This window comes from Lissotriton vulgaris, chromosome 9, assembly GCF_964263255.1.
Source record: "Lissotriton vulgaris chromosome 9, aLisVul1.2, whole genome shotgun sequence".
NCBI lineage: Eukaryota > Metazoa > Chordata > Amphibia > Caudata > Salamandridae > Lissotriton > Lissotriton vulgaris.
Window position 1 is genome coordinate 826,770,232 of NC_141697.1, and position 25,451 is coordinate 826,795,682.

General features: G+C 44.2%; 1 protein-coding gene across 1 annotated transcript in view; it reads left to right on the plus strand.

Annotated features, from left to right (window-relative positions):
• Positions 1 to 25,451, plus strand: part of SLC25A45 (solute carrier family 25 member 45) — a 256,040-nt gene that overhangs the window by 66,359 nt on the left and 164,230 nt on the right. The window contains exon 3 of the mRNA XM_086936773.1: positions 14,553 to 14,596. Coding sequence (XP_086792899.1) covers positions 14,553 to 14,596 — 44 coding nt within the window. The remainder of the gene's footprint in view (positions 1 to 14,552; positions 14,597 to 25,451) is intronic.

Here is a 25,451-nt window from a genome sequence, read left to right on the forward strand (position 1 = left end):
TTTCAGAATTACTAAACAAAATGTGCTTTATTTGTGCTTTCATAACTGCTGATATATGTAAAAAATATTTGTACAGTTAATTTACAGTTATTTACACTTTTCGTGATTAGGTGCAAATTGACATCCTACAGTTTTTCTTTTCACACTCCCTGTACACAGGGCCCCTGAAATTATATGATCCTGCATAGTTATAGATTTGTCACATTTGCCACATATTTCATCATCTGCTGCATAATCTGCTTTTTGTTTCCATCTTAATCGGATCAAAAGTTACTAAAAACAGTGCAACATGTGCTATCGTGCAGTGGAAGGTCCTTTACAAATGTTGATTGCCCCTTTCAGTTACTTATAGCTATAGTTGGATGAAGAACTAGCACTAATGAAGTGAAACATTTACTTTTAAACATTAACATTGCTTGTGTTAATGTTTAAAATGAGGTAATACTATCACAAAATGTGCTGCAATAAGCCACATAATTTGTGTTTTGTTGCCACACAATTTAGTCAACTTTGCTGCATATTTTGGTCCTTCCCTGCCACATATTTCCAGCAACCCATCCATAACTATGCCAATGACCGGTAACCTGTACTCATCACCGGAATTAACAAATCAGACAACGGCTGCAGGGCGAAATTGAACTGCATTAAGAAGGCTGAAAAACAAAAACAGGTTCTGGCAACACCAACAGGTCTGGCTTTCATGTGGCAAACATGCAAACACAGGCACTCTCAATTGATGTTGTTTTAATGGTGTTGGAGGGATTGGTGGAAGTAATAACATAGGTTGTAGTAATATTGGTGGGAATGGTGGTGACAGTACTGGTTGTATTGGGGATAGTGATGGTAATCTTCATAATAATGGTGCTTGTAGTAAAGGCAATGAAAGTGGGTTTTTTTAATGTTGATGTTAAAGGCGGTGATGTTAATACTGTTGATAATGGTAGCAATGGTGGTGGTAGTGATGGTGGTAGTAAAGATGATGGTGTTAGTGGTTCACATCTGAATCCTGACAAAAATATTTTAAAAAACTATTGTAATACACTAATAGATTTCTTTCTGTATGCACTTTATTTGTTATGATTCAGTGTATTTTCCAGATGTAAAATGCCATATTACTTACCGGTAATCTTCATTACTCCTGGTTGAGTTGTCCTTGTCCCATTCATGACAAAGTGGATATAACCATCTCCCAACAGAAAAAAAGAGCAGAGGAATGCCGGGACCCTAACCCCAACCCCTCCCACTGGGAGTACATAAGGAGTACTTACCCAGCATTCCACCAAGGCCCGGAAAATGTTACAGCAGAAGCCGAAGGCACCAAGAAGGCAGCCGGGCACAGGAACGAGAAGCAGAACACCAGGCCCAAAGAAAGGTAAACCCCAAACCACCAAGCGGTAAGAAGAAAGACACAAAGGCAATAAGGCCAGGAAACCAAGGGTAAAAAGGAGGCCCCCAGGAGGGAAAGCCAGCCAAAGCAACCGGGACCCAGAGGACTAAAAAGAAACAACACACAGGTGCCAACTGGACAAAAGGCGGACAAGCCCAGCACCTATCCGAACAGGGAGCAGAACGAACAGAGAGAGGGAGCCCGAAGCCAGAACGGAAGAGAAGCCCCCAAAAACTGAACAGACACCCAAACAACCCCAAAGGAAGACAAGGGGAAGAAAGGAAAGAACCCACAGCCCCTGATCAAAAGGCATGAAGGGCGAAAGGGCCAACCACAGGACAAACCCACAACCCAAAAGAAAAGGGGAAATCCGCTCTCCAACAAGGCAAGGCACATACCCAAGTAACCAAACAAGGGCAGGGCCACACAGACTAGACCAGAAAAGGGTGGAGGGGAAGCACAAATCAAATAGAACCCCCCTCCAGGCTTAACATGCCTCGAAGAGGGCCTAGAGGACACTGCCACTGAAACCCCCAGAGGAAGACCAAGCCCCCAGCATGGGAGAAGGAACCAAAGCGGGAGCCCGCGATCAGGCAAAGAGACTAAAGCAAAGGCCCACACCAGAAGCCTGGGAAACCCGGACACCCACCGGAACACAGCTCAACAAGGCAGGCCCCAGAGACAAAAGGTAGCCGGCACATCACCCAAACAAGGCCAGCCGCCGAAGACCGACCAGCAGTACCAGGGAACCAAACCCCAGTCTCAACTGAAGTGGAAGGACAGGGGAAGAACCAGAGACCAAAACTCTGGGAAGCCCCAACAGCCCACCAGGAACAAGGCCAGCAACAGAGCCCAACCATAGGAAAGGCCAAGAAGTGGATACCACCAGACCCCGGACCCAACGAGACCAGGGGTCGGAGAGGTAAGAACAGAACAGAAGCGGAGGGCGAGGCAAACCCCCAAGGCCACCAAGACCCGAGCAACTCAAACAACAAAGAAGCAAAACAGGCAAAACGCCACCCCCAAAAAAGCACCCCCAGAAGGACACCCCAACCGGAAGCCTGAGGGCCGACACACAAAAAATGCCCCCACAGGGACCAAGCACCCAGCCAACTGAGCCACAGGCAGGCCAGCTAAGACTGGCAGCCACCAACATGGAACCCACACAGGTTCAGAAGGGGCGGGACCGGGCAACAACCATAGTCCCAAGGCAGAAAGCAACTGGGGCAAAAAGCCAGGGCGGAAGCCAAGCAGACGGCACAGTCACACTAAAGTCAGGGCCCAGCACACCCCAGAGGAGGGCAGAATCCCTAGGGCCACCCACAAGCAAGGCCACCAAAAACAGGAAGCCAGGGCCCAAGCCAAGCAACCCGGCAGGGCAGGAGGACAGAAAAGCTTAACTTGCACACAGGGAAGGACCAGGCAGAGCAAAGCAAAGGGCAGAGAGGCCGGCAGAGACCTCCCTCCCACGACCCCAGTAGCACTGGACCTTCAGGACCAAAAACCCCAAACAAGGAAACAGCCCACAGGCCCGGACCAGCAAGGGCCAATAACAGACCAGCAATGCCCCCCCCAAAAAAACCAGCCAGAACCAAACCAGGAGTCGAGCACCGTAGCCCAGGTCCAACCCCACAGAACTACAGAGAGCAGATGAGATCAGGCGTGTTCAGGGTGGAGCGGCCACAGGACACGGAGGACAATAGCCCCCCAACGAGGAAGCAGAGACTACAAGACAAAGCATAGGAACATCCCCATGCAGGCCAACCAGCAACACACCACAAGACAGAGGAGAGCAGGAGGCCATGACGACAGAAAACAGAGCCGCCTGCATAGGGAAAACAGCACTGGAACAGGAGGGAACCCAGAAGCACAAAAACCCACACAAACTACACCGGGAACCCCAGCAGCAAGGTGAGCAGGCACCCAGCGCTGCAAGACACACCCCACACAACTGCACCCCAGATAGGGGAGGAGAGAAAGAGACCGCAGGGGCAGCGGGAGCATGCACTGATCGGCACCGAAAACAGGAGTGTGCACAAGAAGGCCATACAGGGAAGAAAAAGAACCGGCACAGGCCCTTATGTACTCCCAGTGGGAGAGGTTGGGTTGAGGGTCCCAGCATTCCTCTGCTCTTTTTTCTGTCGGGAGAATATCTCCCCTTTTGTCATGAATTAGACGAGGACAGGAGGGACCTGGGGGTAATAGTCTCTCATTCATTGCAATTAAAGCACTCCTTCGTGGGGACGGGAGGGCGGAGGGGCACAGGGGACGGGGGTGGAGGTGGTTGAATAATACAAAAGCATCTATTGACATGATGTGAGAGAATAATAGTGATTGGGTTAGAGCCAAATCCCATTTTATGTAAGATTTGAGAAATTAGTAAGACCAAGTTGTGCTGGGAGCTATCTGTCATGACTGGAAAAATATGCTTAATAAAAAAAAAAGTGTGGGCGCTCGTTCTACAAAGGGACAGCTCCAGTGGCCATTTTTCCCTCATGCAATTCTGTCAGCGCTCTAGTTTTGCATGCCGTCCTTGCTCATTTTGCTATTTAATAGGCAGTGAACGGACGCGCAGTGAACGGACGCGCAGCGAACGTGCGCAGTGGGCGCGCCGAAGGCGCCCCTAAGACAAGCCCGTCTATGCCTGTCCGCATCCGGCAGGGGCCAGGGGCCACGAACCCTGGTCCAAACACTAATAATACGATTCACTACACTTCCAAGAAGCTGTTGGAGCACTGTATAGTGCCTCCCAATGACTATACCATACTCCAGTTCGAAATTAGTAATGGTAACTGCTCTCACTCTAATTTTTAATTTAGGAAAGAATTTGATAATGCTTACCCCTTGCCTATTTCCTCATCCTTCATTAGAGTGCAGGTTAACTCCTCTCCTCTTAGCATGCCTACTACCAAGGACCTTACATTTTATAGAATTAACTGCCGCTCGCTTCCTAAACATAGTGCATACATTTTTGACTTTTTATCTAATGAAAGCCCTGACGGTATTTTTCTTACTGAAACTTGGCTTCACAAAAGCTCGGGCCGGATATTGCCTTAGCCTTGCCATCTAACTACGCTATTGTTAGAAGGGATAGGGAGCTTAAAGTTGGAGGTGGGATTGCCATCATTTTTACTAAGTCATACCAATGCAATTTTGAGGAGTTATCTCTCATGGGCTGTGAGGCGGCTTTATTTAAGATTGCTTTGACCCCTCAATTTACCTTTTCGGGCATCCTAGTTTATCGCCCCCCTGGGCTACCCGGCCCTTGGATTACATCTTATACTGATTTTATCACCCCTTACTTTCTCAAAGCAGACAATTTTACCATTCACGCTCCCTGGTATCGTAGCGCTAGACTGCTCACTGCTAAATCTAAGTATTCTGTGCATTGCTCACATTGCCTGCATATTTACTTGTGCCAGGTTTGTATTGTAGCGCTATATCGCATTGCCTGCATATTTACTTGTGCCAGATTTGTATCGTAGCGCTAGATTGCACTGCTTGTTTAATAATTTGTGCCTGATTGTGCCGGTGCCTCTGCCCATATCATTGCGACTTCCCAGACTGTGCCCCAATCTCGCCTGGTTTCGCTTTTGTTTCTGCTGCCATTTTGTTGTTTGTTTGCCTCCCAGCCCATCTCTCCACCCCGCTCCCGCCTCCCAGCTGCTCCACTCTCCCACAGATAGTAAAGGAACGTCCTGCTTGCCTTAGCGCTGGGACCGTCCTGACTCGTGCAGAAGCGGTCGCTCCCCACGCTCCCTGGTATCGTAGCGCTAGACTGCTCACTGCTAAATCTAAGTATTATGTGCATTGCTCACATTGCCTGCATATTTACTTGTGCCAGATTTGTATCGTAGCGCTATATCACATTGCCTGCATATTTACTTGTGCCAGATTTGTATCGTAGCGCTAGATTGCACTGCTTGTTTAATAATTTGTGCCTGATTGTGCCGGTGCCTCTGCCCATATCATTGCGACTTCCCAGACTGTGCCCCAATCTCGCCTGGTTTCGCTTTTGTTTCTGCTGCTATTTTGTTGTTTGTTTGCCTCCCAGCCCGTCTCTCCACCCCGCTCCCGCCTCCCAGCTGCTCCTCCCTCGCTCCGCCCCCCCACTATCCACTTATGTCAGAGCAGCTTACGCGCAGCGTTCACGTGCAGAGGACGCACCCCATGCGCGCCAAAGGTGCGCCAAAGGTAAGCCCGTCTACGCCTGTCCGCACCTGGACCGCGCCCAGCGCCAGGCCCCCTGGTCCCCGCATATTCCACTCCACCCGCATAACGTACGACGCCGCAACCCTCTCTGCTCTCAACTCCGGCCATCTCCCAAACTGCTACCAAGCCGCCCCAGGACACACCCATGGACCCTTCATCTGCCACTCCTGCAAGTTCGACTGTATCAGGACCCACACTAAATCCACAATCGCCAAACAGAATTACAACCCTAACCATCTAAAGTGCAGGATTGCTCAACACCCGATTTGTCCACAAACACGCCACTGAATTATGGAACCTACTAGACACCAATACGCCGGACTTCGTCTTTCTTACAGAAACTTGGATGAACGCCTCATCTGCACCCGACATCGCCATAGCCATCCCGAACGGTTACAAGATCATTCGAAAAGATCGCATCAACCAAACAGGAGGAGGCATAGCCATCGTCCATAAGAACACCATCCGCATCACGACCAGTTCCGATGACAACCTCACAACCGCCGAACACCTTCACTTCCAGATTCACACCGACCCTAAGACCACACTCAGAGGCACCCTCATCTACAGACCACCAGGACCCGCACACAATTCAGCGAAGACATCACCGACTTCATCAGCCCACATGCCCTCCCCTCCGAGGACTACATTCTCCTAGGAGACCTCAACTTCCACCTGGAAAAGAACAATGACAGAAACACCACCACCCTTCTGGACAACCTCGCTAATCTCGGACTCAAACAACTGGTAAACACCCCCACCCACTACGCCGGTCACACGCTTGACCCAATCTTCTCCTCCAGCAAGCACATCTTCTTCAATCACGCCACAGAACTCCATTGGACGGACCACTGCTGGGTCCACTTCAATTACAGAAAGACCACGACCCACCACCACCCACAACAAATCTCCCGCAGAAACTGGAACAAAATTACCACCGACCAGCTCAACACATCGCTTTTTCAAAACCCTCCCGCCAAATCCCTGGACCCAAATGAAACAGCCATCAACCTCACACAATGGATCACACATTGCGCTAACGAATTAGCACCCTTGAAAAACAATCACAACAAATCAGGTATCAAAAAAGCCCCCTGGTTCAATGACGAACTTAAGAAATCTAAAAAGACCTGCCGCACCCTCGAGAAAGCCTGGCGAAAAAACTCAACCACAAACAAAATGACCGCCCTCAAGAACGCCACCCGTAAACACCATCAGCTAATCCGATCCACCAAGAAATCAGCATTCAAGGATCGACTCGACAACAACGCCCACAACAGCAAGGAACTCTTCAACATCGTCAAAGAGTTTACCAACCCCAGCGCCGGCACCAATGACATCACCCCCTCTCAAGACCTGTGTGACTCTCTAGCCTCGTTCTTCCACAGCAAAATCGCTGACATACATAACAGCTTTGGCGAACAGTCCACCCCCCTCACCACCACCGAACTGAAACCCACCACCACCACCCTTGACGCCTGGGACCCAATCAGCACCGAAGACACCATCCGCTTGATGAACTCCATTCACTCCAGATCACCAACCGACCCATGCCCTCACCACATCTTCAACAAAGCCGACTCCATCATCGCACCCCATCTCCGGGATATCATCAACTGCTCCCTCAACACAGCCACCTTCCCAGAAAGCTGGAAACATGCCGAACTCAGTGCTCTACTGAAGAAACCCACAGCAGACCCGACTGAACTTAAGAATTATCGCCCCATCTCGCTCCTCCCTTTCCCTGCCAAGGTAATAGAGAAGACCGTCAACAATCAGCTCTCCGCCTTCCTCGAGTCCAACGGCTCCCTCGACCCATCACAATCCGGCTTCTGAGCCAAACACAGCACCAAAACCGCCCTCATCGCAGCCACAGACGACATTCGAACACTTCTTGACAACAGAGAAACAGTTGCCCTCATCCTACTGGACCTCTCCGCAGCGTTCGACGCGGTCTGTCACAGCACCCTCATGAAACGCCTTAGCAACGTCGGGATACAAGGAAAAGCATTGGACTGGATCATCTCGTTCCTCACTGGAAGAACCCAGAGAGTTCGCCTCCCCTCCTTTAGATCACAGGCCACTGAAGTTATCTGCGGCGTACCTCAAGGATCCTCGCTCAGCCCCACCCTCTTCAACGCCTACATGAGCCCCCTCGCAGCCATCATACGCCAACACAACCTCAACATCATCTCCTACACTGACAACATACAGCTGATCCTCTCCCTCACCAAAGACCCAAACACTGCCAAAACCAACCTACACGAAGGGATGAAAGACGTAGCCGAGTGGATGAAGAACAGCCGTTTAAAACTAAATTCAGACAAGACGGAAGTCCTCATCCTAGGATCATCCCCCTCTTCCTGGGACGACTCATGGTGGCCACCGGCCCTGGGCACCGCACCCAAACCAACGGACCATGCTCGCAACCTAGGATTCATTCTAGACTCCTCCCTCTCGATGACCAGACAAGTCAACGTAGTCTCATCATCATGCTTTAATATCCTATGTATGCTCAAAAAGATCTTCCGATGGATCCCTACGGAAACAAGAAAGACGGTCACACATGCACTTGTCACAAGCCGACTAGACTACGGAAACACCCTCTACGCCGGACCCACAGCCAAATTACAGAAAAAACTTCAACGCATTCAGAACGCATTCGCCCGACTCATCCTAGACATACCCCGCCACAACCACATATCCGGTCACCTGAGAGACCTCCACTGGCTCCCCATCAACAAGAGAATAACATTCCGTCTCCTCACCCACGCACACAAAGCCCTCTACGACCTAGGACCCAAATACATCAACAGGCGCCTGACCTTCTACACCTCCACCCGCCAACTACGATCGTCCAATCAAGCCCTCGCCGCGATTCCACGCATCCAGAGATCCACCATGGGAGGAAGATCTTTCTCCTACTTAGCAGCCAAAACGTGGAATTCTCTCCCCACCCACCTCCGCCTTACACAGAACCACCTATCCTTCAGAAAACAACTCAAAACTTGGATATTTGATAAATAACTTTCCCCCCCTCCCTCAAGCGCCTTGAGACCCTCTGGGTGAGTAGTGCGCTATACAAATTTTAATTTGACTTGACTTGAAGATGCAGCATGTACGTATAGCACCACCTTCATCTCTGGCATGTCTAGATTGAATATCATGCTTTGCAACTCTGTTTCCACCCATGTTGCTGGCCATTTACTGGATCCCATTTTTTCAGTTTACCTAAGATTCAGTATGTTCCTGCTCTTCCTTTGTGCTGGTCCGATAATTTTGCTATTGGCTTCAGGTTAAAAATTCCCAATTACCATCTGCAAGTGCTCCTGACACTAAGAAAAAATCAAGGAACTGGGAAAAATTTAATATTAAGACCTTTAATGAGTGTTTATCTAACAACACCCCTACTATTGAACATGTTTCCATTTCCTCTTTGCATGAGATCCCCAATTGGATTCTTAAAGCTAGTAACATCTGCTTACCACCTTCCATTAAAAGGATTAATAACCATCGCCCTCCAGCCCCTTGGTTTACTGAGACACTAAAAACTGAGAAAACTAAATGTAAAGCACTGGAAAGATGCTGGAGGAGGAATTACTCACCAGAGACTTAACTTACATATAAAATGGCTATATGAGATTATCACTCTTTATGTAGGATAGCTTGTGCCGAGTATGTCTCTTCTACTATCTCAAGCGTGTTGAACTGCTCTCAAACTCTTTTTAGGACTGTTAAAGAACTGTCTGGCTCTATTAGTCAGACCAGTCCTCCTATCTTAAATAGAGAACAATGCGAAGACCTTGCTAACTTTTTCCTCACCAAAATAGAGAAAATGTACTCTGCACTTAATGACGACATGGTAATGGTCGCCACTCAGCAAACATCCACCTCTATGCAGTTTGTTAAGATGGCCAGCCATGTTGACAGTATGAATTCTGATTTTATTAACAAACTGGAATTCTTGACACTTTTAGATATCAATTCTTTTAAGCGTCTACTCAGTAATATTAAATCAAGTTCACCTTGCGATCTTCTTCTTATCACGGTGCTAAGACAGCTTGAACCCCCCTCGATTAGGATAATTATGGAGCTCTTGAATGCCTCCCTTCTAGAAGCCAAAGTCCCACCAGAGTGGAAACCCGCTATGGTCCTCCCACTTCTTAAGAAGGCTAACGTAGACCCTGCCCAGCCCTTTACATTTAGACCCATTTCATTGTTGCCTGCTTTTCCCAAAATTTGGAAAAATACATCAATATACAGCTAACCCACTTTGTCGAAACTCAATTTTTTTTACATTCCTCCCAATCAGGCTTTAGAGACGGATTTTCGACAGAGACTACTCTTCTGGGCGTTACTGAAATGTTGCGCCGCCGCTTGGATAAGGGTGATACTGTGGCCCTTATATTACTCGACCTGAACGCATGAGACATGGCTTGGCAGTTCGGGCTGGACTGTTCCCATGAGGCACAGGATCAAGGCTGATTTGCATATGGCCATGTCTGAACTGGGGTGGTGTGGAGTGCAAAAAAACGATGGATTTAGGCCCAGATCTCTGTACTGGGGTGAATGTATGACATTGTTCTGCATTCTGTACATCCATTGTTGTTTTTGCATTTGTCACCCCGAGTGGGATGGGTATGCTCAGACGTGAGTCCCATGCTCTCCACACCACTGGAGTCAAGCTATCCTGGCTGAAGACGGCTGATAGCCAGAAACAAGTCCTAGGATGCTTGATTCCGGTCCAGGAAAGATATGGCTTGGCAGTTCGGGCTGGACTGTTCCCATGAGGCACAGGGTCAAGGCTGATTTGCATATGGCCATGTCTGAACTGGGGTGGTGTGGAGTGCAAAAAAAAATGGATTTAAGATCCAGATCTCTGTACTGGGGTGAATGTATGACATTGTTCTGCATTCTGTCCATCAATTGTTGTTTTTGCATTTGTCCTCCCGAGTGCGATGGGTATGCTCAGACGTGAGTCCCTTGCTCTCCACACCACTGGAGTCAAGCTATCCTGGCTGAAGATGGCTGATAGCCAGAAACCGGTCCTAGGATGCTTGATTCCGGTCCAGGAAAGACATGGCTTGGCAGTTCGGGCTGGACTGTTCCCATGAGGCACAGGGTCAAGGCTGATTTGCATATGGCCATGTCTGAACTGGGGTGGTGTGGAGTGCAAAAAAACAATGGATTTAGATCCAGATCTCTGTACTGGGGTGAATGTATGACATTGTTCTGCATTCTGTCCATCAATTGTTGTTTTTGCATTTGTCCCCCCGAGTGCGATGGGTATGCTCAGACGTGAGTCCCATGCTCTCCACACCACTGGAGTCAAGCTATCCTGGCTGAAGACGGCTGATAGCCAGAAACAAGTCCTAGGATGCTTGATTCCGGTCCAGGAAAGATATGGCTTGGCAGTTCGGGCTGGACTGTTCCCATGAGGCACAGGGTCAAGGCTGATTTGCATATGGCCATGTCTGAAGTGGGGTGGTGTGGAGTGCAAAAAAACAATGGATTTAGATCCAGATCTCTGTACTGGGGTGAATGTATGACATTGTTCTGCATTCTGTACATCCATTGTTGTTTTTGCATTTGTCACCCCGAGTGGGATGGGTATGCTCAGACGTGAGTCCCATGCTCTCCACACCACTGGAGTCAAGCTATCCTGGCTGAAGACGGCTGATAGCCAGAAACAAGTCCTAGGATGCTTGATTCCGGTCCAGGAAAGATATGGCTTGGCAGTTCGGGCTGGACTGTTCCCATGAGGCACAGGGTCAAGGCTGATTTGCATATGGCCATGTCTGAACTGGGGTGGTGTGGAGTGCAAAAAAACAATGGATTTAGATCCAGATCTCTGTACTGGGGTGAATGTATGACACTGTTCTGCATTCTGTCCATCAATTGTTGTTTTTGCATTTGTCCCCCCGAGTGCGATGGGTATGCTCAGACGTGAGTCCCTTGCTCTCCACACCACTGGAGTCAAGCTATCCTGGCTGAAGATGGCTGATAGCCAGAAACCGGTCCTAGGATGCTTGATTCCGGTCCAGGAAAGACATGGCTTGGCAGTTCGGGCTGGACTGTTCATATGAGGCACAGGGTCAAGGTTGATTTGCATATGGCCATGTCTGAACTGGGGTGGTATGGAGTGCAATAAAACGATGGATTTAGGCCCAGATCTCTGTACTGGGGTGAATGTTTGACATTGTTCTGCATTCTGTCCATCAATTGTTGTTTTTGCATTTGTGTTTGATACGATGTCATACACCGGCCTACTAAAAGCCTTTTTTTCTCTAGGGGTGGTTGGTCCGGCACTCGACTGGCTCACCTCTTTTCTTACAGAGCACACGTTCCAGGTCTATTCCCCTGTGGCCTCCTCTGAAATCTATCCCTCTCCTTATGGGGTGCCTCAGGTCTCGATACTCACCCCTTTGATGTTTAATATTTATGTTAGACCCTTAGCAGCAATTGCTGAAGACTCTGGTCTGTCTCTGTTTTCTTATGCAAATGACACTCAGATTATTTTTTCTCTCTCTGCGGAGAAAGCCTCTGAACCATCTGCTCTTCAGACCGGGCTAAGGAACATTGCATCTTGGATGAAAGCCGACCTTCTTAAAATGAATGCTGACAATATGAGGTTTTGATTTTTGGGAAAAATAAGAATCTATGGGGCCCTCTTCATTGGCCTGCTGAAATGAACGCCCTGTCCCTTCCTACTCACCAAGTCCGAAATTTAGGATTTATTATTGACGATAAGTTATCAACGCGTCAACAAACAGTGAAGGTGTCTGCAACCTGTTTTACCATTCTTAAATGGCTTAATAAAATCATTTGCATGCTCCCTAGCTCCAATCAGAGAACAGTAGTTCAAGCTCCTATTACTTCCATACTGGATTACGGTAACATCCTCTACCTGGGAGCAAATAAAGATATGCTACGTAAACTGCAAGTTGTACAGAATTCAGCCGCCAGATTGCTTTGCCAGATTCCCAGAAATGTCTCTGTCTCTAGTTCTCTGCGTGATCTCCACTGGCTCAAGATAGACAATTGCATTAAGTTTAAAGCCCTGAGTTACATGTTCAAGATTAACTCTGGAGTGGCCCCTCAATATCTGAAAGCTTTAGTCTGCCCCTACTTACCTCCCCACCTTTTCCGCTCCAACACGCATGCAAAATTCTCAGTTCCTAGGATCAAACCCTCCAGGATGGGTGGTCGTTCCTTTTCCTGCTTGGGCCCGACTTTATGGAATGCTCCCCCCCTTTTGCTCCGTAAGGAAACTGTTTATGTTTATTTTCACAACGAGTTAAAAACCTGGTTGTTTAATAGGTAACTCTTCTGCTCTCTTGCTTCCTATCAGGCTGGCGCCGGGAAACCTTTTTGGTTGTTGTGCGCCATATAAATCTAAAATAACATAACATAACAATACATTTTTACATTTTTGACACCTTGAAAATGCAGGAGAATTTTTTCATAGGCTCCAAGTTTTTCAAGTAAACGATAGCCACTTGGTTTGGGTCCATGCCTTGAGGATAGTCATCTTGTCCAGAAACAAAAAAAATGTGCATGGGATTCACAAAATATGTATGCAGCTAAGTTGGATTTGTGCATTTTTTTAATTTAGTTGCGTGAACCCAAAAGTGAATATGAACTCCTAAATGGATGTGCTCATATGTGATATGATTTCAGTATGGTGGGATTTCACATGAAGACAAATCTGTTTGCAGGAGGGGCATGCGGGTTCCAGGCTTGGGTGCAAGCATAAGTAGGTGAACACCCACAAACAATGTTGCCAGTATTTGCATATATTTAGAACGTACATCGCCATCCTGGATAAGGTAGGAGATTTATTTGGGTAAACGTCATGATGGAACTGAGGCGGTAACCCTTTCACAATTGGTTTTGTGGCTGTGGGAAACGCTGTAAAGTGCAAATGCACTTTGCATTGAATATATTCATGTGTAAATGTCCTTTTGCTACATATAAGCATGCATAGCTACATATGCATGTGAGTATTCCTGGAAAAAACGTGACAGTCACAGCTTGTCAGCAGTACTCCTGGAATTCTCTGTAAATTTTCCCCAAAAATCCAAGATTAGCTTCAAATGTATCCAGTATATTTGGGAGTGTTTTTTTGAGAAATCGAAGCTTTTTTCCCTAAATTGCTCTTATTTGGCAATCTCTTTTAAAGTGTTGTCAAAGGTAGGGTGAGCACTTCCCTCCAGTTCATTACAGACACCATTTTGCTTCTTGGACTTTTGTGTGATAGCCTAATGAATTCCGGATTTTATAGTATTGTATTGCTTTCATGGAGCTAACTAGACTACCACACCTGAAAGCAGTGATTTGTAGGGAAAGGTTCAGGACAGGAAACGGGGCCTGTAATGACATGAGTGGGGTGGCAGCCCCAGTCAAGGGTCATTCAACATCTTGTGTAACAGGAAATTGAGACCCCAACATAATTGAGTGGACAAAATAAACTCATTTGGCAGTTATTAAACCCCGTCCGTTTGACACATGCAATAAACGTGCTAACGTTACCAATAACATCTGAAAAACTATTTGTGCTCAATACACAGAAAACAAAGATGAAGAACACGTCACCCAGTGCTTTTTAGCTTCCACCGACATTAGGCCATAATCACAGTCTGCTGCAAATGTAAGTGTTGAATGCCTAAAAATGAATAGTTCCTCTGTGAGAAACTGCTCCTGACGGAGTACACCTTGGGCCTCATTTACGAAAGCCTTGCGCACCCGATGCGTCACTTTTTCCCATGTTAAAAGTGACGCACCGGCGGCGCAAGGCCTTCATAAATAAGACCCCTTGTTTCTAAGAGCTGTACTATTAGACAATTCAGTTATTGTACTCATGTATGCTCCACTGCTCCTATGGCCTTCTGATAATGTTTAAGGTAGTGAGAGCTGAGTGCCAAATTTCTCACCCCTTATCTCTCTTTGCCAGGTGCTCTGGGACTGGTTGTGGGCCACCCGATCGACACAGTAAAGGTGAGTATGAGGCTTACTCAGAGGCCCCCTTTAACACTGCCCACTGTAACTTGTCCGTGACTATAATTCACAAATCGGTCCAGGATTTCCTGCATCACTTAATGGCAGGTGAAACAACCTTACCCGCCTACAACATCAATCAGATTTTATGTGCTCACAAATCGTTTTTTTGTAGTTTGTGAACACCGGAATGTGCAATGGTGAAAAAACAGCAGTTGTGGCCAATTCTCATCGTTTTAATTTGAACTGAGGTTACAAAACGAACTTTGCAAAGGTCTTGGGCAAGTAATGGAACATATACATAAAATTAACCCCTTCAAGCCAGCATGAAAAAGTGTAATTTTTGTAACTGTTTCAAAAATAGAGATGAATGATCCACTGAAGGCTTGAGCCAGGCTGGAGCCGGAGGCCTGGCTCTGGCTCAGCTCGAAGTTCCTTGTACCCTTGAGCCAAAAACAAGCCAGGCCTTCATGTGATTTCTGCCACTCGTTATTTTATCACTGCCCCAAGCCCTCCATCCCTCACCCCTCCTCCAGCAAAGGATGTGCTGCCCAGCGCTACCGTTGTTTTGCAGATGCAGACAATTTGAAAAATCACTACCACACTAGCATTGTGTCTCTCTCCAAGGACCTCACAGTTCCACAGCTCTCTGAAGGGTCCTGATGCCCAGTCCATCCCCAGGGGATAATGATAAATGCAGAAAGTCTGCAGGGTGGAGCCTATGTGGGAACCTGTGTGGGCATCCGAGCTCTGCACTTCACTTCTGTTGTGTGAACTCAGTGGGTTTTTCCAGACTTTTTTTTTTTAAATCATATAGCTGCTTTTACTCAAGAGGTTCAGCTTCTACTGACATCTGTCTCTTTGCTAAGTAAGACGAAGCAAGCAGTACTAACATTAAAATAGGGCAGCCTGTTTTTCCTTAACTTAACTCTGTCTATTTTTAGAAAGTCTTCTTGTTCTAATTTGATATGACATGTAAATAACGCGTACCTTTTGTAATACAGGGAGGTGACGTAGCTCAGAAAATTAAACACAGTGCATTAACATCGCTAATACATCCGTTCAGGATGCGTGCGGTGCAAACATCTCTCTTTTTAAGTTTAAAAGGCTTTATTAGAGCAATTATACCAAGTAAAACATAAGTACAAAGTATAATTCACAATGCAATAAGAAATACAAGAAAGCAAAAATATATAACAGAGGGCAGGGCCAAGGGTGCTGGCTTTTCCGAGCTGCTTGGGCGGGGGGTGGCCGGGGTTTTATCCGTGGGGTGTGCCATGACGGGGCCCTGTGTAATTGAGGGCATACTCTTCAAACCGTGTTTTTTATTTGCTTCACCCTTGAGGTCCTCTATTACATGTTAATTACAATAAAAGTGCGAATTGCAAAGTACAAGAAATCCCCCCCCCCAAAAAAAAAAACAAGGGGAAAACCTAATATCTGTACTAAGAGACAATGCTTTTTTAAAAATGATAATGGGTAAGCAAGAAAAGAGAAAAGGAAAGAAAGGAAAAGAAAGGAAAAGAGGGAGAGAGAGAAAGGAGAAGAAGAAACAGGGGAGAAAGAATAGAGAACAGAGATGAAAAGTGAAAATAACATATTAATAACAGTAAAGCATATTATGTTACACGTTTGGAAAGAAAATCAGTTAGAGGTAACCATAACACATCTCTTTTAATCAAAAGAGAGGTAGTTGTAGCATTGGCACGATCAAGTCTATGATGATGACATAGCAGATTTCACCATGCAGCATAGGAGATATTTTAAGTATCTTTTCAGTTTGTAGTAATAATCTGCAGAGAGATGGCTATAAACAAGTCTATAAATTGGCGAACAATATTAGAAACATTCCATATAGGAAAAGAACCACCTAAAAAAAATGAACAATATCAAAAGCGTGATTGGAGCCCAAAATATCATTCAGCTTGCGCCATATACTTTTCCATAGGAAATTAACCAGGGGGCATTGGAAAAACATATGAAAATATTACTATCAGGGTGAGTACAGGAACAGCATTGACTAGAATCAGAGGCATTAAACTAGAGAAGGTCAGAAGGGGTAAGGAAAAGTCGGTTATAAAAGAAATACAGAGTCTGAGTAGTGCTAGCTGAACGGGACACAGTGTGAATCTTAGACCGGATGGACTCCCAGACAGAAAAAGAAAAATCTTGTGATAGATCCTTTTCCCAAGCAAGTTCTGTTTTGGATTTTAGACGATCAGGGATAGAGCGGGAGAGGATTTTATAAATGGTAGCAGCTTTGAGTGGGGTGCTGAAATCTAAATGAAGAGAGTCTGATGGAATGTCAACCGAGAGAGAATTGCGGTATGAGATAAGGGAAGAAAAAGCTAGCTTAAAGTCTGGGAATTGGAAAGAATGCTTATTGGATATATGAAAGGACGAGCAAATATCTGATAAATCCAGTAAAGAACCATGGGATAAAAGCTTATCAGCAAGCATAATACCTTTATCAATCCATTCCTTCCCAAAGAGAGCTTTATTATTTTTTTTTTTGATATCAAGGTATTTTATTTTATAAAGAAGTGACAAAGAATAAGAGGTACATAATATAATGAAAGTGATACAATTGAGGCAAGATAAACAAACAATCAGAGGCTAAACTTGAGGTGTAAGCATAATAAATGCATTCATAAATAAAAGTAGCCTGTTATAAACAAAGAAACTAATTAGGTAAAGGCTAATATCAAATCAATAAACAAATGTATCACTATCAGCTGTTATAATCGGGGGTCAGGGAAGGATATAGAAGTAAAGAAAGAAGAAAGAAAGAGAGAACAAGAGAAAAGATAGAGGGGGACAGAAGACAGGAAAGAGAAAGAAGAAGAAGAAAAAGAAAAAGAAGGATTCCCAACGGACTAACCCAACACGCAGAACACAAGACGCCAATCAAACAGACACATCAAAAGGAAACTGAGCAACCATCCCTTTTGATGACAAATCCATATAATCATCCAAAGCTTTCCAGACCCCACTAGAGATAGATGGAGAAAGGTGAGCTTGATCAACCGAGGTGTGAGCACTACGCAAAAAGGAGACCCAAGCCCACCAAGTATGATAAGAAACAGAGGAAAAGGATTTCCAATCCATAAGTATGACTTTCACCGCAACAGTCAAAAGGAGATCCATCAACTGTAATTCCATTGGATCCAAGGGGGAGGAACAGGGGCAGCCAATGGACCCAATAAAATTAATGGAAAAGAGAGTTGGAACTCAATACCAAAGATGAGAGAGAGATGTTTATGAATGAGGTTCCAAAAAGGCTGGAGAAGGGAACATTCAAAAATCATATGTTGAAAATCGCCCATCAATAATCCACAGCTCCAGCATAAATTGTCATCTTTGAGATTGAGCGAATGTAGACGAACAGGCGTCCAATGAAGGAGGTTGACAGAGAAAACATTAGATTGCATTAATGATGGGGCGATTTTATTGCGAAGAGAAAGTTTACCAATCAATTGCCAAGTGTCTGAAGAAATATGATCCGTAACTCCACGAACAAAATGATGTAGCCATTTTTGTTGAGCAACCGTATGTGCGGGTAGTGAAACAGATGATAAAAAATTATAAATTTTGGAGGCTACGTGACCAGATTTAGTCCAGATATGAAAAAGAGAAATGGAAGAAGAGGTAGTATGAAGATGTACCTTAGCAAGTGCCACTTTAATTTTAAGAAAAGTATAAAAATCTAAGTTAGTTAAAGAATGTTTTTGAGCCAAGGTGGAAAAGGGTAATGGCTCATCATTAGCACCATAAAGATGCTTAACAAGGGAAATCCCTTTAGCCGCCCAATAGGACATGAGAGTGGGAGTAATGTTGAGTTTAATTTTAGAATTCCGCCAAATAGACGACCACCTAGTTTTATGTAATGGGATTGCCACTTTCTTGTCTACTCTCCGGATCGCAGCAATTGTATCAAGAATTATAGAACGATAGAACAGGATATGCAAAGTAGATGTGGTGCAAAAAGAGGCTGTCGGCAAAGGAGATGCTAATTCCTGTTCTATTAACAGCCAAGAGGGAACATGAAGAGGTGGAGGAGAGAACCATAAAGCACCTTGAGAAGCCAAAAAGGCAGTCTGGTACTTTTCCCAATCAGGAAAATTGCAACCTCCCATATCACAAGGTCGTCGCAAGAATTTGTAAGCAATTCTAGCACGTTTATCATTCCACAAAAATTTAGAGGTCAGAACATCAAGTTCATGAAAAAAGGAATCTGATAACTTAACCGGAAGCATGGATGATACAAAATTAATAATGGGTGTTATCATCATTTTAAGAGTCTGGAGGCGACCCCACCAGGATATATGTTTCGGGGACCATGTATCCAAAAGACGTATAAGGTAGAACAGAAATAAATACCTAAGTATTTTAAATGTGTAGACTGCCATTTAAAACCCGCAGAGCCCATATGTGAAGGGAAACAATAGGCATTCAAAGGGAACATTTCCGTCTTATCTTTATTTAAGGTATAGCCTGAAACCTTTGAGAAGAGGGAAATGGTATTTGAAATAGCAGGAATAGCCAAGGCGATATCGTCTGAAAAAATAAGAACATCGTCTGCGTAGGCAGCAGTTTTAATACAGTGAGGCCCAAAAGAAAAACCTTTAATGTCCGGGTGTAACTCAATCAATCTGAGAAGAGGATCAATAGATAGTAAAAACAAAAGTGGAGATAAAGGACAACCTTGTCTAGTGCCCTGACGAAGATCAAAAAAGGACGACATAGCACCATTAACTCTAATGTTAGCTCTAGGTTGAGAATATAAGGACATTACCATATTAATGAAGGAGTCACCAAGGTTATGTGCATACAAGACAGCACGAAGAAACGGCCAAGAGACCTTATCAAAGGCCTTTTCAGCGTCAAGGGCTAAGGCCGCGGCAGGGAGTTGAGATCGTTTAGCTGATCCAAGAATATGACAAAAAGTGCGTATATTATCGCGCGCAAGCCGACCCTTTACAAAACCGGTTTGAGAGGGATGGACAAGATGAGGAATAAAGGATTCCAATCTTTTGGCCAGGATTTTGGCAAAAATCTTAGCTTCCATGTTGAGAAGAGAAATAGGACGGAAGTTTTTGGGATCCGAATGATCTTTTCCCTCTTTTGGAATCACTACAATAGTAGCTTCAGCTGCAGTACCAGAGACAGAACCATCTTTAACCAAAGAATCAAAGACAGATTGCAATTTGGGAACAAGCGCAGGGAGAAAAGTTTTATAAAACAAAATAGGATAGCCATCAGGGCCCGGAGCTTTGCCAGAACGAGTAGCTTTAATTGCGGTAACAATTTCCTCAGGGGAAATCGGGCCATTTAAAAAAGTACGATCATCCTCAGAAACCGACTGCACCGGAACAGATTTTAAAAAATCTTGACAATGTTCAAAAGAGGTTTGATTAGAAGGAGTATATAAGTTATTATAAAAATCACGAAAAACTTCAAGAATTTCCCCAGTCTGAAATTTTTTAGAGCCCGAGTGGTCCGTAATAGAAGAAATTTGAGAGGACTTAAATGAGAAATCTTGAAATTTTAATGTAGCTGCAAGAATCTTCCCAGCTCGATTCATTAACAATAATCTTTTGGATTTCTGCGCTTGTACACCAATATGGGTTCTTTTGGTAACTATAGTATTATATTTGTATTTTAATTGTTTTATTAACTGTAGACAGGATGCATCCCTAGATTGTCTAAAGGTAGATTCCAGAGTTTTAATTTCAGTTGATAAATCTGCAAGCTCTTTTTTAATATCAGAATTCCGTTTGGACATACATTTAATAACCTGACCACGGAAAGTGCATTTAAACGAATCCCAGAGGACAATTGGGGAAGAGACTGAACCTTCATTCTCATGGAAAAAAGTTTGTATTGCATTAGAGAATTCATTAACCTGAGCAGTATCATGCAAAACTTCTGTATTTAATCTCCAGGAGCGAGGACGTGATTTAGGAGCAAAGGATAACAAAGTAAAAGTAACCGCAGCGTGATCAGAAATCAAAATAGGATGAATAAGCGGAGAAGAGGAGGACGAAACAAGAGAAGAGTGAACAAGTAGATAGTCAATACGAGAAAAGGAAGAATGAGGTGAAGAAAAGAAAGAAAAGTCACTACCAGTGGGATTTTGAAGACGCCATATATCTTGAAGCTGAGTAAGGGAACACATGTTAAGCAATTGTTTATGGGATTTTGGAGGACGAAACTGAAAAGCTGAATTCCTATCCAAAATGGGATCCATCGGTAAATTAAAATCACCGCCAACAATAAGATTCCCAGAATGCGGGGTATCATGTAATTTTTTGGGAATCGATTTCCAAAAGGTCGGATCGTCAATGTTAGGGGCATAGATATTCATCACATAAAGATCTTTATGTCCATCAGACAATTACTTAACAGCCAACGACCTTCAGAATCATGATCAGAAGAAATTATAGATTAACCTGAATTCTTTGAAATTAATGTAATGACCCCATTTCGTTTACCAGAGGCATCAGAACAGCAAACATCAGAAACCCATTCTTTCTTCAAAAATAACGCCTCTCTGGTAGAGACCTTGGGTTCTTGAAAAAGGACCAGGTCCGAAGAAAGAGATTTACAATAATCTAAGACTTTTGACCTCTTCACCGGATGACTTAAACCCTTAACATTAAGGGATAATACATTCAAACCCGGCATGGAAGTACATAAAAAAAGAGAAAAGACACCATGATGACAGAGAAACAACCAACCGCACAGAGACAAGCAACCAAACAGCAAACATAAAGAACGAAGAGGGAGAATCCATGTGGGAAATCCGAAATAGGAAAAGAGACAGAAAAGAAGAAAAGAGAAGACAAAGAAGAAACAGCAGGGGAGGTCTGAAAAAGACCAAATTCATACTAGGGAGAACGTGGAAAGGCGAGCAAGAGACCCGTACAAGGAGGGATAATAATTGATATCAATAGCCCCAGTAGAGTACCTAGTTGATGACATTAAAGTAGGAAATGGGAATAATCAAAATATAAACGAATATCAGCAAAACAGTATAAATAAGAACAATGCAACAAGTAAATCTGTAAAATCACACTGAATTAATAAACTAATATCAAGTATCATACATATAATATGTATTAATACTAGTCAATCTGATACTGAAAAAGACAATGTGGTAAAGTAAAAAAGAATACACAAACCATGAAGATAACTATGTGTATCCTAAAAAGAAACATTCCATTAATGAACAATCCTTAACTGCATAAAACTTACGATATGTAATTGAAATTGAAAAATGCACGAACATATGAAAAATATAAGAAAAGAAAGGAAGAGAGAAGGAGGATAGAAAGCGAAAAAGAAAGAGAAGAGATGATACATATCAGAGAAAGGCAACTGTTATTAATAGACAAGCATCAAACAATGAAAACTGTCCCAAGATGAATATTAAAAATGAAATATATACCACTAGAGCTGAAGACAAGATAATGAGACTTAAATAATGACAGACTAAGAAGCAAGCAATAGAGACAGATTAGTAAAGAGTATAAAGAGGAAAAATGATATGGATAAATAGAATAAACAACATAACTGTGAAAGAAGGAGAGAATACAGAAAGAAGATATGCTAAGGAGAGGAGTAAAATAGAGCACAGAGAAATAAAATAGGAAAGTAAACAACAATAGTAAGAAAAAGAAGCAGTCAAGAAATCTAAAAGGAGAAACTAATTAAAGGGGAAACAACGAGAAGACAGTGCAGACATGAAGCAGAACGGAAAAACTCCAGTAACAGAGTTAGAAATCAAGAATGTAAAATACGATCAGCAGGAGAGAAATGAGGAAACATGGGAATACAGAAAACCACCATAAAGGAGACAAAAGGAGACATTTCAAGTGCCCGAGGCACCAGGATCCTGCGAAGTCGCTCTTTGAATCTCCATCTGTATCTCCATCTGGTTATCCAGGAAGGTAGCTAAATCAGCCGGCTCATCGAAAATTCTGGAACGTCCCTTGTAAGTAATGCGGAATTTCGATGGACCAGAAAAGGAAAAGGGAATGTTCATCTCAGACAGACGTTTCCGAAGGTTAAGGAAGCCCTTCCTCCTTATGACTGTATCTCTGGCAAAGTCCTGAGAAATTGAAATTCGATGGCCTTCCCAGACGACATTTTTGGATTTTCGCATATGAGAAAGAATTGGTTCTGTATGTTGATGACGCAGTGGCTTAAAAATTATCGCTCTTGGCTGGGTTGCAGACTTAGACTGAAAAGTTGGAACACGATGTGCTCTTTCTATCTCAAATTCTCTCTGGAATGAGATTTGTAGAGTGTCAGGAAGCCAATGATATAAAAAATCAATCATAGACGACGATGATTTCTCTGCATCTTCCGGCAGACCAAAAATGCGTAGATTAGATCTACGATTGCGGTCTTCCTGCTCAGTGAGATCTTTTCGCAATGCCGCCATTGAACGCTCCAAGTGGCTGAGGTACCTGGACTGTGTCTGCACATTATCCTCTGTGCAACTGATACGTGCCTCCGTGGCCGACACACGTAGAGAAAGGGTTCTGAAATCATTCCTAATAGCGGACACCTCCACTTGTAGTAAATCTGTATTAGTCTTTGTTGACTGTGCAAAATCATGCACTTCATTAAGGCGCGTTAATATTGTGCCAAGAGTAGAGTTGGTGTCTGACTGAGCAGACTCAGGCGTAGGAGACAATGGCTTAAGTCTTTTAAGCGAGGTGCCAGCATCTTTTGAGTCTTTATTAGCTGAGGAACGGCTCATAATTGCAGCCATGAAGTAACAGTCCCCAAGAAAAATACACAGCCACTTGAGGAAAAAAAAGGACAGAAAGTGCGTAGTCCACACCAAAAAAAAGTGAAATACAGCATACTGAGCGTAAGGAGCGCCAAATAAATGACAGCGGCGGACTTATATGAAGGGCAGGCACAAAATTGTATAGTAGAGCCTTATAGACAGCCAGAGGTTACATCAAAGACATCGTGAGAAAAAAAAACAGTGCCAGCAACAGAGATCTGCACTGAGGAAATCAGAGCGTGGGCAACATAATATCCAGCCAAGCAGCACAAAGAGCAGAAAAAAGAAGAAAACATTTTTTTTTACCAATTGCAGGCACTGTAGGTAAAATGTCCTGAATATCCACCACAGCCGGCAAGATTGTATCCAAAGCGGCACCTCTAAAGAGAAATGCCGGCTCCGTCAGAAGCGGGAAAATGGCTGCCGCCCGTGAGGAAACCGAGCGTCACAGCAGCTTGACAGATAAGACATGCAGCCGTCGGCAGAATACTCCGAAAATATCATCAAACAGCTCCCTGCATATTTCGGCACATAGAAATGCCGTTTCGGTGAGAAGGGGCAGTCAGGAAGCGGAGGATAATCTCCAACGGGACACACTCGCCGCGGAGCTCAAGCGCGACACGCCATGCTTCAGCGGTGCGCAAGCCACGCCCCCCAGAGAGCTTTATTATTAATTTTAAGGGAGTTATTATACCATAACGGTGTGAGTGAATGCAAATGAGCTGGCGAGAAAGAGGAGCGAAACAGTGAGAAGGAAAGCGCTCTGGAGAGTTTGAAAGTGGGTGAAAGGAAGCGTTTAGGAGGTTGATATAGGTGAGTGGCAGCGAGGAAAGGGAAAGGAGAGAGTTGTGCCAGCTCCAAGGCACTCCATGCAGTGATAGGAGGAGAGGATGAATCAGATAGAAATGGCCAAATTTGTTTTAAAGTGAAAGAAGAATGAAAACAAACAATATTCGGAAAGTTTACCCCTCCCGAGTGCTTCGGATGTTGAAGACAGGAGAGAGATATCCTGGATTTGCGATTGTTCCAAAGGAAACGAACAAAGATACGATTCATTTGTGTAAAAAAGTAGGCGGGAAGAGAAATGGGTAACATAGAAAGATAGAAGTTAACAATGGGAAGAAGCATCATCTTAATAGTGGACAGTCTACCCCACCAGGATAAAAATAATGGAGACCAACGTTCTATAAGAGAAGAGAGCTTGGAAAGAATATCTTTGTGATTGAGTTTAATAGTGTCTTTAATCGAGTTAGAGTACAGGACACCCAAACATTTGATGCCAATAGGATTCCATTCAAAGCCCGAGTCCTGAAACATATGTGGAAGACAATGCTTATTTAGGGGTAAAACTTCAAAACTTATCAATATTTAGCTTATACCCAGAAACAGAGGAATACTCATTAAGTAAGGGTAAAAAGGGCAGGTAGGGAAGTAGAAGGATTAGAAATATAAAGTAAAATATCATCGGCATATGCAGTGAACTTAATGTCCAGTGATTTATAAACATAACCAGAGTAAGAAGTGGAGCACCGGATCTTTTTAAGGAAAGGTTCTAATGCTAAAATAAAAAGGAGGGGAGATAGAGGATAGCCCTGTCGGGTGCCCCTGTGCAAGGGGAAATAAAAAGACTGAGCACCAATAACCCATATAGAAGTGGAGGGGGCTGAATAGAGGAGTTGAATAAGATCAATGAAATGAGGACTGAAGCCGTGCCATCGTAAAGCCCCAAACATGAAATCCCAGTTAACCCTATCAAAAGCTTTCTCAGCATCAAGGGTGATGGCCGAAAGGGGGTCAGTCATCTTAGAAGCAAGATGAATTATATTGAGAAGTGTTCTAAAATTGTCTGTAATGGATCTACCTTTGACAAAACCGGATTGATAAACATTAATTAGATCTGGAACTACAGTATTTAAACGAGAGGTCAACATTTTTGCATAGATCTAGCAGTCTGTATTGATTAAAGAAATGGGTCTATAATTTTTGCAGAGTGAGGGATTTTTATCTTTTTTAGGGAGTAAAAATAACATGGTTTGAGTACAGGATCCTTTA